This window comes from Fistularia commersonii, chromosome 2 (assembly GCF_037954325.1).
Source record: "Fistularia commersonii isolate RoL2024-O1a breed Wild chromosome 2, RoL_Fcom_v1.0, whole genome shotgun sequence".
NCBI classification, from domain to species: domain Eukaryota; kingdom Metazoa; phylum Chordata; class Actinopteri; order Syngnathiformes; family Fistulariidae; genus Fistularia; species Fistularia commersonii.
In genome coordinates, this window is record NC_141285.1 from 22,079,160 (window position 1) to 22,097,705 (window position 18,546).

The 18,546-nt window shown below is 42.1% G+C and overlaps 1 protein-coding gene across 2 annotated transcripts in view; it reads left to right on the forward strand.

Moving 5' to 3' along the window:
• LOC147236727 (inactive phospholipase D5-like) overlaps positions 1-18,546 on the forward strand; it is a 74,410-nt gene that overhangs the window by 47,529 nt on the left and 8,335 nt on the right. For both annotated transcript variants that reach the window (XM_086172947.1, XM_086172955.1), the window contains exons 2-6: positions 989-1,125; positions 13,340-13,526; positions 16,005-16,113; positions 16,594-16,721; positions 17,492-17,689. In XM_086172947.1, coding sequence (XP_086029073.1) covers positions 989-1,125; positions 13,340-13,526; positions 16,005-16,113; positions 16,594-16,721; positions 17,492-17,689 — 759 coding nt within the window. The remainder of the gene's footprint in view (positions 1-988; positions 1,126-13,339; positions 13,527-16,004; positions 16,114-16,593; positions 16,722-17,491; positions 17,690-18,546) is intronic.

Consider the following 18,546-nt stretch of genomic DNA (forward strand, 5'->3'; position numbering starts at 1 on the left):
GTTAATGAAATAGAGATAGTAATTATTGCAATATTTACACTCCAGAAGTTGTATTATTGCAACCCATATGCACATTTACAATGTGCATCGTTCCTGCAAGACACAAATCTGTAGATCTCCTGTGTGTGTGTGTGTGTGTGTGTGTGTGTGTGTGACTGTGTGTGTGTGTGTGTGTGTTTGAATGCGTGTAAGATACTGTTAAATACAGCTGGATATATTTGAATATTCAGCTTTTAGTCATATATTTCACTACAACTTCGATGTTTAGTGTAGAATATTTGGTATAGGTTGTCATGTATTTTATATATATAGTATACGTGTGTGTGTGTGTGTGTGTGTGTGTGTATGTGTGTGTGTGTGTGTGTGTATATATATATATATATATATATTTTTTTTTTTTTTAATTTTTTTTTTATTCTTCATTTTTATTATTTTTCGTATTATTTTATGTTCTGACAGGTATTACTTGTATAAATTGTCTTCCATGGCATGTTGCTCTATCTTGTCTGCAATTACACCCCAGAGGACAGATCAAGGTTTTTTATTAATTTAGATTAAATGCACTTTCACATCAAGCTTGCTTATATGTACAAAAGAAAAAAAGTCAAATAGGGGAAGAAAATATCGGGGCCGGTCATTGGGAACAACTGTGAATTTTTATTTCCTCCACATGTTTACTGATGATCCCGACGCAGACCCCGGATATGCAGCGCTAACGGCTAGGAATCTGTCTCACTAATCACCGTGTTTTACCGTTATTTACGTGAGCACGTCGTAACGGACCCTCTGCGCGCTTGTATTAAATCCCCCCTGAATGTCACGTCACGCAGCTGAGCGGTGCCTTAAATCCCGAGACGTGTCAGCTCAACTAGCGGCTAATGGAAGCCCGGGTTCGGGGCCCTTTGGCCTCGTTTTGACCGCGTTGTTTGAAATACGCGCCGGAAATCAATGCTTTTTTTTTTTTTTTTTTTTTTTTCCTGCCTTGCAGTCTCAGCAGAAGTGCATCGTGATTTTTGCCCTGGTTTGCTGCTTCGCCGTCCTGGTGGCCTTGATTTTCTCAGCGGTGGACATCTGGGGCGAAGACGCCGACGGGATCACGGAGGACAACTGCAGCAGGAACTGCAGGTCGGAATCCGCTCGCCTCCAGGCTCTGAACCCTTTGGGTTTGATCATTTAGAAAAAAACAAACCAAAACAAAAAAAAAAAATTCCATTTACACATTTTTAATTACCTCCCATCCCCTTCAATTTGTCTTTAAAAGCCCGGGGCTCCAAAATCTGATGCTAGAACTTTTAATTAACTCAAAATGTTACATTAAATGACAACAGCTGTTCATTTGAGTGTCTTTTATGACCTCGGCTGGGTGGTTGATGTCCCTTTTAACAAGGACACACACACACACAGACACTCACACAGATAGTGGAATCAGCTACCCAGAGAATTCTATAAAATTGTAATTTTATGGAATTGTTATATAAATGAGTGATATCTTCTGACTCTGAGCCAAGATTTCTTTTTAATCCTTCCTCTGTCTTAACTCTGCATGTAGTTGTTTTCAATCAGCCTCGATGCTGACGCCGGCTATGCTTACACACACACACACACACACACACACACACACACACACACACATAAACACACATACACGCTATTTTTTTGTCATGTTTTATACACTGCAGGTAACTGTGTCGGGATGTTGAAACCAAAAAATGAATAAATCGAGCCAATTTTGATGCAGTGCCACATCATGCATTTAAAAAAAAAAAGAGTGCAGGAAAAAAACTAACAGCAGAATTTGAAAACATTGTTTTTTTTTTATAATTTTATGAAATTGGAATTTCAGTTGAAAGGTAAAATATTTGATAGTCAAAACTGGAGAAATTTGAGTACAACATTTTTTACTTAAGCATGTGTGTATGTATAAATATAAAGAAAAGTTTAAATTTAATGGAAACCTCAATTTTCTGTTTAAAAGGTAAAAATACTTAAGAAATAAAACCGGAGAAATAATCTTTCAATCAGAGTATAAATTTGCAATTTACAATTCAGCCCCTGAACATACGGTAAGTGTGTATGTGAAAATGTGTGTATGTATTTATTCATTTCCTAGTTCGGATTAGTTCATTTCCTGTGTAACTTTGTCCATGACAGACGCTAAACGTAGCCAAGAGAAGCCTTTAGGAGGCAATGTTGCGCAGAATGCTCAAGTACGACCAGCGAACGGCCAGATGAGAAGAACGTGGCGCCATTTTTACAATGCCGCCATTTATTCAACGCCTCTCTCTTAGTATGTACATTATAACCAGTTCCCACACCATCATCATGTTCCACATTAAATGGAATACCTGTTTACGTACGTAGCATCGGCTCAAATGAGCCTTAAATTAGTTCAGGGATATGAAGGGATACAATTCTTATTTTCTTTTCAACGTTTTTGCTATGATAATGCTTCTTTTCAACTCTTATCTTCTATTTCCTGCTATGGGGTGCAAAGTCCTGCGCATGTTGTTCATCTGGTTCTTACATTCACCTCCGCTCTTTCTAGCCACGCGCCTGAAAACCATTTCTTGGGTCTGATTAGTAATCACGACGTCGCTGGCGCTTCTTCCCGAGCCTTCCCCGTCATCACCGCCATCCCTCAAGCCGCGGCTCGCTCTTGAATTGCTGCTCTGTCTCCTCTTTCGCCGTCTCCTCTCCCCTTCCAGCTACACGAGGCATTAGGCGATCCTCTCTCAGCCTCGAGACCAATGAGAAGCAGAAATAAAGGCGTTGCCGTCCGACCGACCGGCGCCGACGACGGCTCCTGTCAATTTCACGGCCGGGTGCAAACGGTTCGATACTTGACCCCAAAACAAATTTCCAGAATGTAGGACGTCAGATTCATTTACTTCCCCTCGACTCGGCGGGTGAGGGTTGAATAATGGAGGTTTCCTTTTGCCCGCATCGTTGAGCGGACCGACGAGGTGTCCGAGAGGGGCGGTTAATGATGAAGTATTTTTCGCCGAAAGCAAGTTCCCGTGGATACGAGGTGAATTATTGGGGTGCGCTTCGCTAAATTCCTAAAGGTACCGGTGATCCATCAAGGACATGCGTTCAAAACCCCTTTACTTTTCAGCGATTCACCCGTCTGGAAGGCAGAAAGGGCGAAACTCACGGCGAAAAAGATGATCTGTTCACGAGAAGCCAGCGCAGCTTTGTGACACGCTTGAAACTACAACTAGAATCCTCAAATTTCTAGGAATGTCCGTAACTTTCACATTTATCTGCTGTCTCTCCAGTCATTCCCACGCGGATGTTCATACGGATTATGAACAATTCACGCAGAATCAACTGTACTCGTGTCGTCGTGTGTTGACCCAGACATAGGGAACAAACATTCTAACATTCATTCATTCATTACGTAGCATTTTATCCACTTAATCTTCATTGAACTCGTTCCCACCAACACGTCATACCAACGTACGATCATTCACCCCCTGGTTCATATCATATCGTCACCTTCTTAACCTTTTCAGAAAAAACTAAAAAAAATGAAAAAATTGAGCTATATGTTGAGTTGATTAAGCTTTTTTTTTTTTTTTGTTATTCATTTATTTAAAAAAAAAAAACATAAGCAATTATTTCACTGAAGGGATGATATGAAGTCATACAGTTCGAATGACCTTTCCAAGTATAACTTTTGCGATATTGGGGAATTAGAAGCGATGAAGCCTCACGTCTTCCAGTGAAGAAATCCAAATCCAGTTGCAGCGACAAGAAGATGTCAACAATAATTCACCGTGACCTGGATGACCGAGAAGCTCCTCAGAGACGCAGAGACAAACAGTACAACCATTCGCTCACTCATTCACACGTCCGCGCAAATTCAATTTGCCGATTCTCTCATTCTCTCATCCGGCTCAAAACCTGCCGTTTCTTTCCCGCTGATTTATATCACCGACATCCATAAATGCGAGTATTTCATTTTACACTTCTGAACGTGAACAAGTTCACATTGGCACTTGACAAATGCGATTTTAGCGCCGCGACGTTGCGTGAAGTGGCAGCCGACGTGTCCCAGATGCGATGACCCGGGGTCGCGCAACCAATAAGCGCGTTAGCATCGATCCATGGAGTAGTTCGGACGCGCTGCCGTCACTAAGATGGCTTTTAGCGCCTGGTGAAGCTTCGAGACCCGCATCTCCGACGTTTTTAGGGCGCGGATGCACGGGCGCTTGGGATTTTTGAACCTGCTCGGGACCGAGCATCTCCCGCTTCCCGGAACGGCAAGAGAGTTATAAGAGAGAAAAATATTGACGTGGCTCCGGGAGGATTTTAAAACATTTTGCACGGTAATTCGATAAGTGTTTTAATGTGATTTACGCTCCTGGTTGAACCCGAAAAGACATAAACGGAGCGGACGGACGCTCGGGGGATGCCTCGGTTAAACGGCTTTACAAACAAGGGGCCGTTTAAAACGAACACGACGCTTTTACGCTTGGGGCCGTTACATGCGGCTATTTATTAAGCTGGCCATGTTAGCGGTTTGTGACAGGCAATAAATCACTACATTTATAAGCACCATTCCATGTATTTTAGATTAAATGCTTCAATTGCCACCGATGGCATTTTATTTTCACCGTATGCTACAAATTGGCCATTAGGGTTGGGCAATTATTTCTTATTTACACATTTCTTATTTAATTTTTATGCTTAGGACAACTAGGTATCAAGTATATTTAACAAAATGAAAATTGCAATTTAAATATTTCTGCATTTTATTTCAACTTTAAAATCATTCAGGATCATATAAATGTGCCAATATTATTTTGTATGTAATCATCTGTACAAAATTAAACAAAAAGGAAAAAAAAAAAAAAAGGAGTTTCTAAATTCAATATTGATTAAAAATACTTATTAAAATATTTAAAGAAAATAGTTCGGGCCGTAAAATGCCCAGGTCTGACCTATATCTGACTTGCATATGAATGAATATGAATTAAGTTTTTTTAAACACATGCCGGTAGTTTTCTTCCGTAAAGTATTTTGTTATTTTTTGACAGATAGATGAGATCTCGGGCGGCACGACAGAGTGTGTAGATAATGTGTGGATAATGAAAGAATGAATGAAGAGATGACCCGATCACAAAAAAAAAAGGTATAAATAATGTAGGCCAGGGGACTCACCATTAATTATTGAATGACTCCAACCCACTGAATTTAGGGCTTTTATACTTTTTTACACCAGGACCTGGATTATTTATGGTTTTGCACATACGGTTGGTGCCTTGCTTTATGTACTAATACAGTGGCCCCTTAAGATACCAATCACTTTTCATGCACCACTTTTGCACATGTTAATGCTGTTTATATATTGTCAACATATTGTTTAGGTGCATCTTGTTACAATTCCTACCTGTTTGTATATACAATGGCCTCTTGAGGTACAAATCACTACATATGGGAATTTTTTTAAGATACGAAGCACGATTTGAGTAAATTTTATCCCTGAAATACAAAAAAAAAAACAATAGAAAGATGAAAGTGAGAAAATTGAAATTAGAAATTATACTTTTCATGACGCTGTCGATATCGCACGTGAATATGATCGCAATACATCCAGGATATGTACCATCCTAAAGCAAAAGGCTATGAAGCCTTCCAAGGGTTTTACTATTATGTCCCAAAATCTATACATGACGACATGTAAAATGTGTGTGAATGAGGAAACAGATCGCTGGCAATACCATAACGCAGACAATCATAAGTGAGAATGAATAAACTAATTTATTTTCTGTTATTTTAAATGGGGTAAATTAATTTAAGATACAAAAAAAAAAAAAAAAAGAATCAACATACAAACCCACTTCTGGAGCTGATTAAACTCGTATTTTAAGGGACCGCCGAATTTATAATCTAGATCAGGGGTGCCCACTCTTTTACGCCCTGAGAGCTACTTTTCAAATGACCGTGTGAAAGTGACCTACCTCCACTAAAAATGCTGAATATATATTTATTGATATATCTACCGAGTATACTTAACATACTAAATGGATCTTGCATAACTGCATGAACCCTTATGTCACACTACAACAGAGTACTTTTTTGGTAAACACCTTATTCTGATGGCTTGAATGGAGTCAGCAGCATTGTTGAAGTTAGCTGTGGAAAAAAATGAATGATGGAATTTTAGTTCCTTCACTTTTCTCCTTCTCGGCTCACTTTTCGGATGTAAATCGGTGTCGTAGTTTTTACGAGCGGTCTGAAAATGCCGCTCCGCATTTCCCTTTTTCGGTATAGCAACGGCAGATGAGGCGAACGCACTTTGAAAATGACTCAGCAAAAAAAAAGTCCACCTCCTATTCCGTGCAGAAGTGATAAATTTTAGTCTTTTTACTTGGTCCGGCTCCCCCACTCAGTTTTATATCCATAAGTTTAGAAGACATAAATCGGAGGCTAACTCGCTAGCTTGCTAGAACGCACCGTTATGTGCACAGACCGACTGTCAGTCAAGTGACAAATTTCATAGTGAGGACGATAGACTGACGTCTACGTTTTAATGCCACACGATCGACCGGTGCTACCTTTGCGATCCACGTATCGGGCAAACCTGATCTAGATGCAGTTTAGCAAACCCGTGTTTCTACAAGACTCCAAAAATTGCTGCAACTCCAAATAGGGGTTTTGACAGCACGTTGAACGGTTTCTGGTGTCCAAAAATGATGAAACCACCAAAAATGTTGGCGGTTTCATCCGGCAGGGCCCGGTTCCTGCTCAGATGTTGTGAAAGCGCTCCGGACCCACCTGCCTGACAGCTTCCAACCCCCCCGCTCACACACACATAACAACAATTTCCTTCGGGGTAAATAAACTTGTTCTCATTCTTATTCTTATACCACGGTGAACTAACGGCGTGTCGTGTCAACCAATTTATGTGAAAAGCACGCCGTCAGAGAAAAATTAGTGTATTCAAAATGTCTCCAGATCCATCTTTACAATCCTGAGGTGATTTTTCTGCGACGGCTTGCAACTTCTAATATCTGTGATTGCTGTCCGCCCAGAGCGACTCACAAGACGCCGGGGGAAATTACATCCGATGCCAGGAGACGATTCTGTCGGGCGGCGATTCTCAACATGAGCGCCGTGTTATTGCTCTAAGTAACAACATCTGTCACACAACGGCGGGAAATATGCTCTTTTATGTTCTGCGTCCAGAACAAAACGGCAGGAGGTTTATTTTCTAGCTTTCTTTTTTTTCACAGAGAGTAATTCTGCATGCGCTGCAGGCTGTATGTCCTGATGAAACTACCTCTGCCGCTTCAACGCAGCAACTCACAGGCTCATGAAATCACATTAGGAACCGTAGGATGGAGAAAATTGGAAAAATGACATCTATTTCATTCATTCATTCATTCATTCATTCATTATCACTCATCCTGCACTCGGGGATGCTGCAGTCTATCCAAGCTGTCATCCAGGGGTTCATCATATAGACATACAACCGTTCACTTATATAGACATGCAACTATTCACCCTCTCATTCACACGTATCATAAACATATGAAAACTTATAAAAAATCATTTAGAGACACGCAAACATGCACACATCACATGGAGAGATACAACCATTCACACGTCATAGAGACATACAACCATTCACTGTTTCAAATATCATATAGACATGCAACTATTCACCCTCTCATTCATTCATACATCATATTGAGACATGCAACCATTCATTCACGTATTGTCTAAACATACAAGCGGTCACTCTTTCATTTGTACATCATAAAGACAGTCAACCATTCACACATTCACGCATCAATTAGACATACAACTATTCAATCTCTCATTCATTCATAATAGATATATAACTAGTCACCCTCTCATACGTCTATTATAATGCATATTAGAGACGTATGAAAATTCCCCCTCATTCATACATCAAATAGAGGTATATGACCATTCACTCATTCACACGTCATATAGACATCCAAGCATTTACTCTCTCATTCATACATCATAGAGAGACATATAGTTAGTCAACCTCTCATTCAAACATATCAGACGTATGAATTCACCCTCTCATTCATGCATCATATAGAGCAGTGTTTCCCAAACCACTGTGCCGCGGCACATTAGTGTGCCGTGAGAGATCATCAGGTGTGCCATGGAAAAATGCCCACTTTCACCTGATTGGTCCGAAAATTATTTATCCAACGCAAATAATGTGTCTTCCTATGTCTATGTGGGCAGCGTGCCCATTCGATGGCAACGGGTAGTGAATTAACCTGTGCATTTGTGTATCAGAGTGATTAGTAACGCTTTGTGTGATACATTTTTAAAATAAAAAGTACTTGTATCTGCGTAAACAAACAGGCAGCATTGTTGAAAACTACCAAGACGAGTGAGAAAGCAGTGAAAGCTTGCTATAAAGCTGCTGAACTCATCTCTAAATCCAAACAGCCACACACCGTAGCAAAACATTAATACTACCTGCCGGCAAAATCATTTTTAGAAGAAATGCTCGGCTCTGGCGTTGATAAAGAAATAGCCAGAGTTCTCTCAAATAATACCATTTCCAAACATATTGATGACATGTCTTCTGACATTGCAAAAAAGGGTTCTGGAAAAGTTGCACATCAGTGAGAAATTTGCATTGCAACTTGACGAATCTACAGATATTAGATATATTAGATTTCACGTAAGTCTCAAGTCTCAAGTAAATTGAGACTACTGTTTCATTCTAATTCATTAAAAACTGCTTTTGACATATTTATTTGGTGGTGTGCCGTGTGATTTTTCTAATGTATAATATGTGCCGTGGCTCAAAAAAAGGTTGGGAAACACTGATATAGAGGCACAACTGTTCACCCTCTCATTCACATGTCATATCAAGACATGAAAATTCTCATTCACACTCCATGTAGAGACATACAAGCATTCACTCTTTCATTCACACAAAAAAATCTAGACGCTCCAATGACAGACATGCAGAACATGGCTCCTCCTGCAAGAACCCAAGAGGGGACCTTCTTGCTGTGAGGTCCCGCAAACTTCTATTTTCGGTTCAAGGGTCGGCAGATCAATTCCCGGACCTTCCCATCCGCAATGAACGAATGAAAGCAATCTAGCAGCAGAAACAAGAATAAACACGGGAATGAATATATATACAGAATAAGATGACACTAAAAAACCTTCACAAAGCTCAATTTCTAAGCCGTCAGTGTTGGTATGAGAGCAAAACAGACTCTGAATTCATTAAATAAATCAGACGAAGCAGCATCTTCACGCATCGACTCCCGCTGCTCCGCTCCTGAGACGGAGTTGATAGATGTAAGTGAATCCAGCCATCAAACAATGTGGGAAAGCCGACTTTTCAAATGGTTCAATCAAAATCTGAGTGCACTGATTGTTTTTCCTTTCCGCGGGATGAACTCCTGTTATTATTCCAGAAGTCGTAAGTCCGGCTGTTTGACCTCTGGCGGCTTCCCGGGCCCTGACACCGCACGACTTTGGCCAGAAATGCCTTTGCACACCGTGAGCTGCCAGCTCTCCTCTCAAAGCAACGCCTGTGAATTACCACCCACAGCACACACACACACACACACACACACACTGGCCAGCGTGCCCTTGAGCGAAAACATTCGTTAGACCCTGAGCCGTCACATGTTGGCTGGACCGTAGCCTGGAAAGGTCCTGCAGCGCGACGCTCTCCTTGTCGCTACAGCACTGACTCCCGCCGCCGTTTTGCAGTCGGTCCTCCATCAGGTCAGGATTAGATGAGAAGACATTTACTTTATTGATCCCAAGACTAGAAAATTATTTGGCAACAGAAGCACAGCATACTAAGAGCAGACAATGACACACTAAATTAAAATAAAAAAAAAATAAAAGTAAAAATGAAAGTAAATAATTAAAAAATATTGATAATAAATAATAAATAATAAATAATACAAATTAAAATCTGATTCAAAAACTCTTTATACATATTTTCCTCATATCAGTGATGCCAGAAATATCGGAAATAAAAATCATAGCGCCGGATTCTGAGAGGGGCAAAGCACTAGTTTTGCAGATATACCGTTAAACTTGTCTTGAAGGTGCACAAATCCAGAACTGCAAGAGTCGTCCAACTGAAGGATTGGACGCTCCAACCCAGATCCCATAATTATAAATTATGTTATTGATTATAAATTAATTAACTATAAATTATGTTATTGATTATCATTTAGATATTTGCGCCTGATAATGAGATGAGATGTACTTTAACGATCCCATGCTCTGGAAATTGTTTAGCAGTAGCAGCAAGACATGCAAGGACAAGACAGCGACAAGCTAGCTAAAAATACCAGTAAAAATGAATACATTTTAAAAATAAATAAGCTCTGAAGTGTAAAAGTAAAATCTATAAAAAAAAAAAAAAGTCTCTCCATATTTACCGATATGCAGGAATAAATAATGAGCAAAGTAGCAATGTGAAGTAGCGCGGATTAGCATGTGTTATTGTTTGGGGTTATGGCATGAGGTAGGCTTGTTCTTTGCATCTCTAGATTCTCTCAAATCTATCAAATTCTTGAACCACCCACTGGAAAAGTAATGACTATTTCAATGCTAATATCCAACCCCCGCCGCTGGAGTGTTTTCTGCTCGTTGCCATGACTGCATCTCCCCCCCCCGAGAGACACAACTGTCCACGGTGATACAGCACAAATTTGCGTCGGGGAGAGCCGGGGCGCCACCCGTGCCAGAACCTCCTCTCTGCCGACTAAACGGCGGGAATCAATGTCGGGCTCGGTAATAGCCCAGTTCTGTGTGGCTGCATATCTGGGGCTGCCACGGCTGATTCAATCTGCAGACGTCGGCGGTAATGCCCGGGCCATTTTCACAGAAAAAAAAAGGGATGGGAGGCAGATTTGCATGCCGCACGAGTGGTGAGTGGTGGGTCTTTTAGTGTGTGACACAAAAACAACCACCGCTTGTTTAACACTAAGCTTAGGATTTGAAAAAAATAAGGTGAATAAGATGAAATGCAGTTGTCACAGCAGCATTAGGGCGAGGAAAGGTGTGCAAATAGTAACAATAGAAAATGTGTATATAAAGGATACACAATCTTCTTTACCTTTCAGCTTTTCCCTTCAGGGGTCGCCATGGCGAATCAACTTCTCCATCTAATCATATTAGATAGAATATTGTATCCTCCTCTCTCACACCAGCTAACTTCATATCCTTTCTCACTACGTCCATAAATCTTCTCTTTGGTCTTCCTCTTGACCTCCTGCCTGGCAGCTCCAATTCTAGCATCCTTGTGGAATACATTCACGATCCCTCCTCTGCACATGACCCAGCCATCTCAGTCTGGCTTCTCCAAAACATCTAACATGTGCTGTTCCTCCGATGGACTCATTCCTGATCCTATCCATCCTGGTCGCTCCCAAAGAGAACCTCAACATCTTCATCTCTGCAACCTCCAGCCCTGCCTCCGTTTTTTTCATCGTTGTAACTGTTTCTATGCCATACAGCATCACTGGTCTCACTACTGTCTTGTACACCTTTCCTTTCATGCTGGCTTATAGTCTTCTACAGTCTTCGCTACAGATCACAATGTCATCTGCAAACATCATGGTCCATGGATGCCATCCATCACCTCTGCAAACAAGAAGGGGCAAAGCAGATCCCTGATGGAGTCCCAACACCACCTTGAACTTACACCTTCAGTACACCTCCCCACTGTCTCACAGCTAGCATACATGTCTTGCGCCAGTCTGACATATTCTCCGCCACTCCAGACTTCTTCATGCAATACCAGAGTTCCTCTCTTGGCACCCTGTCGTATGCTTTTTCTAGGACTTCAAAAGAGCAAATAGCGCCCTCTGATCTTCTCTGTACTTCAAATAAAGGATATACTACAATAAATAATAAAAAGATAAATGCCTTGTGCAGGGAGTGGTTATAGAAATAGCAGTAGATGTGGATAGTGAAAATGAAATAATAAATAAGGTGTCCTGGAGAGTGTATACATATTATAACTGCACGAATGGGAGTGGTAAGTAAAGATGGAGGTCGTGCAAAACATATTTTGTCACAAGCGAACCCTGAGCCAATAATAAGTCGCGGTAAAATCTGGAAACACCCACCCCCGATGGATTGGACCAGTGAGCGCTTTTTAGGAGCCTTATACATCTGCTTGTATACAAGGATATTAGTATTTTCTGCAATTCTTGATTGCCGCCCACAGTCCAAAAACCAGAGGGGATTCATATGTGAAATCCAAGAATTGAATTAGTGTCCTACACTTACCCCTTAATAATAAAGATACTAAATATACTTAGAGAGCCCTTTCCATCAAAGCGCTGCACAAGTGAAAAGAGTCCTTATGCTATTTAATTTTTTCTCTTCTACTTAGCAACGAAATGACCAACAGCAGATGTAAATTAGCTTTCTTGCTAAATGCCAACAGAATTACATAATTACACTTACCTATCCTGAAACACCCAAAAGTCTAAACTGGAGGAAATTATCAGACAAAAAAAAAAATGACAAAAGTGAAACTGTAATAAAAGAAAAAAACATAAGAATAAGAGAGCGGACAAAAACAAGAACAAACTAAAATTGTGTATTTGACGCGTATCCTTCCGCTGCGCTCACAAACTAGTTCACCTGTGGTGTTTGTTGAAAAGTTGAAATTCATTTTTAAAATGATTAATGTGACGAAATGCGTAAGCTGTAAATTTGCAACACCTACGGACGACGTAAATCCAAGACTCCGTGGATTTAAACTTTATTTGTAATTTTGTTCACCTCTTGCATATTAAACAAACACATATTTAATCAAAATGTACATCATGAAAAACCAAATTGAAGTGAAGCCAAATTTTCATCGGGCCACTCATTCCGGTCAAACGCACGCGGAGTTTAAATGCACGTTGAGTTTAAAATCTGGACAAAAACACGGAAAAAAGTCAGCTCTCCGCGTCGGCGACGATACTCGCACAACATGTGCAAGATGTAATGATGCCCGCTGGAAGCCAAAGCCTTGTGTTGTCTGGAGATGATCCTCTCATTAAGCTAATGATCCAGAGACACCTCATTTGTTAGGCAGAGGTCCTGGGTCGGGACGGCAGAAACGCAATTTTGTTTTAAAGCAGCCTCAGCTCCTGATAATGTTGCCGCTAATGCAAACATTTAATTGCTCTGCGGCAAAAAAAAAAAAAAGTCCATTTTCTTCTGTGTCTTTCCATTAACTCGTCTATAAGGATCAGCGCGATTATGCTTTCCCTTTTTTCCTTCCTCCATGCAGGTCCTGAACTTTTATTCTCCTGCGTCGTCATGTTCCCTCTTCGCTCGTTATTTCCCGCAGGGTGGTGCTCGTGGAGAACATCCCAGAGGACATTGCCTTCCCGGACAACGGTACGTCCCACCTCCCAATTTTGGAGGGGCTCTACAGCCTGCTGGACGGAGCGAGGCGCGCCGTGGAGATCGTGTCCCCGCTGTGGCTCCTTAACTCCTCCGAGTATGAGTCCAGCTTCCAGCCCGCTGCCAGACAGGTAAAGGAAGGTATCATAGTAGTAGCCCAGCGCTCAATGCGCTTAAAAAATTAGCATTGAAAAATAGCATAGGACAGGGGTCGGCAACCTTTAACTCCCAAAGAGCCGCTTGGACCCGGTTTCCACGGCAAATAAAACACTGGGAGCCCCAATTATTTATTGGCAGAAGCACGACGCGAGCAAGGATTCCGCATAAACAGGGATATCACCGGGAATAACACCAGAGGCGGAATCAGGGGGTAAAATCAGGACAAAAGGGGCTCCGGCTGAGCGCTTTGCATCACATTTGAATGGGGAGCAGGAAGGGACAATCCAGAGACCGAGGAGAAGGAACCAGCTGCAGACAATCAATATCATGACAGCCGGTTGGACGAGACTCGACGATGATATCGAGTGTCACGATGCATCGGCGTCAATGAAAGGTCCGGATATACAGCAATACCTTGATTTATGTGATGAACTGTTTCCATCAGCGAGCGCTAATGCAATTTACTCATGACTCAAATTAAGTTTCCCCATTGAAATGTATTGAAACGCTATGAATCCGTTCCAGCCCCCCCCCCGGTTTTGGTGGGTTTTTAAATAAGAAAAATGTACTTCATAAATAACAAATAATTTAAATTAAAAAAAAACATCATGAAAGAGAATGTAAAGAAATAAAGCGGTGTAATTGAGTGTCGTTATCTCAAAGACTGGACGATGGGTGGGGAGTTTAATTCGGTGCTCTATCGCTAACTTACTGGCTACGCACCTAATGCTAAATGTAACATGCACACTTTGCTACACTTTATGTCTAAACTCTTTCTAAAACCATCAAACCGGTTCTGAACGACTCTTCCGACGCCTCATTCCCATAAATTTCTCCTGCCTTCTCACAGATGATGCCGTATCTCACCGACAACAATTTCTCCGTCTCTTCCTGGACGCGTCCACCACACGTTTTTCACGTTTTTCCATGATTTTTTCTGGGGCTACCTAGCGACGGGCAGCATATCCACCTGTTTTTAAATGCCACTTCACGGGCAGCGGCGGCCACAATCGGTGCCAAACACTCACCCCCGCTTGCTACTAACCAAAATCTGGGCTCAAACCGCAAAGCAAAACGGATCGGATCTCGGAAAACTCCCGAGTCGATGCGCAACCGAGTCAAGGTTCCGCTATTCTTGAGGGAACGTGAGATATGGGAAGTTAACCGCGCACCGGAAGTGGAGCTCAGAAGCATGGACCAGTGATTTGAAGTGATTTCAGGCCACCTCAAGTCAGCTTCTCATTTTGGAACACACACACACATACACACACACACCACTCTATATGTCTGAGACCAATATGTCAGGACTAATGACGGCCCTAGGCCGCTCATTGAAAAGTAATCCCTTCCTGGCCGGCCCCGGGGTCGGAGGGGCTAATGGCCCGCTAGCCTTGCGGCCAGCTTTCGGCCAGCAGACGCTGAAAAAGAAACCCTCGTCTGCAGGTGAGGCTGGGCGGGGAATCTGATTAAGCTGAAAAAAAAGGGGGGGGGGGGGTGCCGATGGCAACAACACACACACACACACTGCTATAGCAATTCATCAGAGAAGGTGATCTGGCGTATCTAAAAAGTCTTTGCATGCAATGGCGTCCTGAAATGTCCTACTCTGGGGAGAGAGAGAGAGAGAGGGGGAAAGCGAGCTTCCTCTCAGGTTTGCAGGCGATCTCAAGACATTCGCTGATTTTACTTTCACGCTTGATGTTCAAGCCTGGCGCCAAGAAACCTAGACATTCCCCGAAAACATCAGAGAGCGACGGAACATGAACGATGCGTTGAGTTTACCTGGATTTTTAAATCGCTTCATTCCTCGGAACTTCCAAGCATAAATAAACGGAGAAATATATATTTATAACCTATCTTTAACCTAAAAAAAACAAAAACTGTGCAATATTTCATTTCACTGTGCAATATTCAGAACTGTGCAATATTTCATTTCATAACAGCTACACTACAATTTTTCCTTTTATCATACTATTGTGCACTCCTTACCTCACTTGTTACTAAGACACTTATAGTTTTATCACTTGTTTACTAAGACACTTTATAGTTTCACTGAGACACTTTATAGTTTATAGTTTATTTTTATTTCTAATTCTGCCTTTTCTTTTATTATTTATTACTGTTATATTTTCTGTAACTCTGGCACAACAATTTCCTTCGGGATTAATAAAGTTGTCCTTATCTTATCTTATCTTATCTTATCTTATCTTATCTTATCTTATCTTATCTTATCTTATCTTATATTTATAGCGATAGTTACCAGGTTGTTGTGATTTAATTTCATATTCGCTAGAACAGGAGACGTATGTGAGGAGACGTTACAGAAAAGTTTCACATCCAAAAAATACATGATAAAAATCGATAGGTTATTCAAATATATGGAAAAGGTTATGTTCTGCATTGATAACGTGGGTTTTCTGGTTGTCTCCCCCACCACCACCACCACCCAGGGCCGGGCTCTGCTGTCGAGGCTGCGGGGCCTGGAGGAGAAAGGAGTCCAGCTGAAGATCTCCAGCGGGATGATCAACTCCAGCGAGCTCATGATGCTCTCCAGACACAGTCAGCTCTCTTGTATTCTACTTCCTGCGTGTGTGTCTGTCCTTTAGACGGGATGCTGCATGACTCCTCTGTTTTGCCGGCTGTGTGTGTGTGTGTGTACGTGCATACGTCATCAGTGTGTTTGTGTTCATGTCTGTAATTATCGCATCCGCGGGGAGGAGGGAAAATTACAGAAACGGGAAATTATGTGCGAATATTTTCCTCTCTCTTTGTTTGTTTATTTTTTTGCATTTTCGGCACTGAAGCAGTTATTATTTTTAATCAAACTCACCTTAAAATTAGCAAGTAAAAGTTTTTTGTTAAATTATGACCTGAAATATCGGGAGTAATAAAGAGTAGTTTCTGTCCATCCACGGATTTTAAGTGCTTTCAATGGCCACAGAGAGGTCAAAGATCAAAACTTCCCATCTGCATCGTCACGATCGGCCTGTTTGGATCGTAAATGTTTCTCACGTGTGAAACGTTGTCCTCTCTCTGCAGATGCTGAGATTCACTATTTGAACACAGCGGCGCTGATCAAGGGCCACCTCCACGCCTCCTTCTGGGTGGTCGATAGACGCCACTTCTACATCGGCAGCGCCAGCATGGACTGGAGATCCCTAGCCACTGTAGTACACACACACACACACACACACACACACACACACACACAACGTTTGGTTCATTCGTTCACTATTCGGGAGCTGGAATTTAGGGTCTCCTATGAACCCCGGAGGAACCCCACATGGAGACTGAATCCGCCCCCGTCAGAATCCGACCAGGGGCTCTTCTTGCTGTGAAGTTTGCATGTGAAACAAAAATGATGTGAAAAAATTCCATTAGATTTCAGTCATATAATATATCACAAAACTGGAAAAAAAAAAGGGGGAAATGCAGGTCCACGGGGTGCGTCCCCCACGTTTTTGGGTTGGGGTTTGGGCCCCTGATGCTGCTCCGGCCTGCAGCAATAAAGCCCGCGGGGGTCAAAACGTTCGCGATCGCCCCTGCAAACACCACTCAGGGCTCATACGTAGGCTGTCAGACGTTTACGTGGACACTTTGCTCATTGTACGGTACGTCCATGGAGGGTCCCGGAGAACAAGCTGAGGATGCAAAGTGCCTCTTTTAAATGAAAGTGAAAAATGGAGCAATGAAAAGAGGGCAGAACGTTGTCTTCCGCTGCACCGGGCAAAGATCTGTAATTGGATAAATATTCAAAGTTCCTGTGCCTCGAGAGGACTGAAGCTCTGTTTGCAGGATTAAATGCGTGAAAGTATCTTAAAAGGGCGTGTTACTTTGACAGGAATCAGATGAATGTAAAGGAGGTACTTATATCCATTCAGTTTAAGATGCTAACGGCGTGCGGTGTCATGTGACTGTGCTTGTGGTCCTGATGTAGAGGAAGGAGCTGGGAGTGCTGGTGTACAACTGCAGCTGCTTGGCTTTGGATCTCCACAGAGTGTTCAATCTCTACTGGGGGCTCCAGTACAGGGATTTCATCCCCACCTTCTGGTCCAAGCGGTTATTTGCCCTCTTCAACAGAGACAAACCCCTCGATCTCACCTTCAACAGCACCAAGGCTCAGGCTTACGTCTCAGTAAGTCACCTCTTGCTAAACCTTACTTTGTTGAGATCGATTTTTCTTCAGGAAATGTCAAGTTTTAATTACGGAGAGCTTCATGGACCTTGTCATCGTCTATAAAGCTTATCCTCCGGTCAGGATCATGGGGGGCAGGAGCCGTTTCATGCTGGACCTGTCAATCACTGAGCCACCGTGTTTTCCGCACTATAAGGCGCATCGGATTATTCAATGAATGGCCTGTTTTAAAACTGTTTTCATATATAAGGCGCACCACATTATAAGGCGCATAGAATAGAAACTACTGCAGTGGCTGGGTTTGCGTTATGCATCCACTAGGTGAAGCTGCGCCAAAGGGAATGTCAACAAAACAGTCAGATAAGTCAGTCAAACTTCATTAATAGAATACAAACCAACGTTCTGACAACTCCGTTAACTCCCAAAACAAGTTAGTGCAATCACAACACGGCACTGTACGTAGCTCTTACCGGTATTTGCGCCGCGTTCATTGAAAACAATGTATTTCCAACTCCATTTGTCACAGTTCAAAGCTTTTAATAAAACGAAAGCACCAAGAAGGACCGCCTCTAAATTAATTGATGTTCATGTCGCTAGCTAGCACTGTTGCCTTCATTTGAAGAGTGACTGTAGAGACGCTTCTACTTGCTGCTCTCTGTTCAACAACCCACTGTTCAAGTTTGTCCTCCAATTGTTGCCATCTCGCAACAATACTGTTGTTGGGAAATACTGTTAAGTCGTCTTTACTCGGCGCGGGTCATCTTGTCGCTTCCTCCCCTTCCGCACCGTTCATTATTGTTGAATTCTCTCGCTGCTGCTGTTTTCCCGTGTTCTACTGCCTGACTCATCTCCTTGGG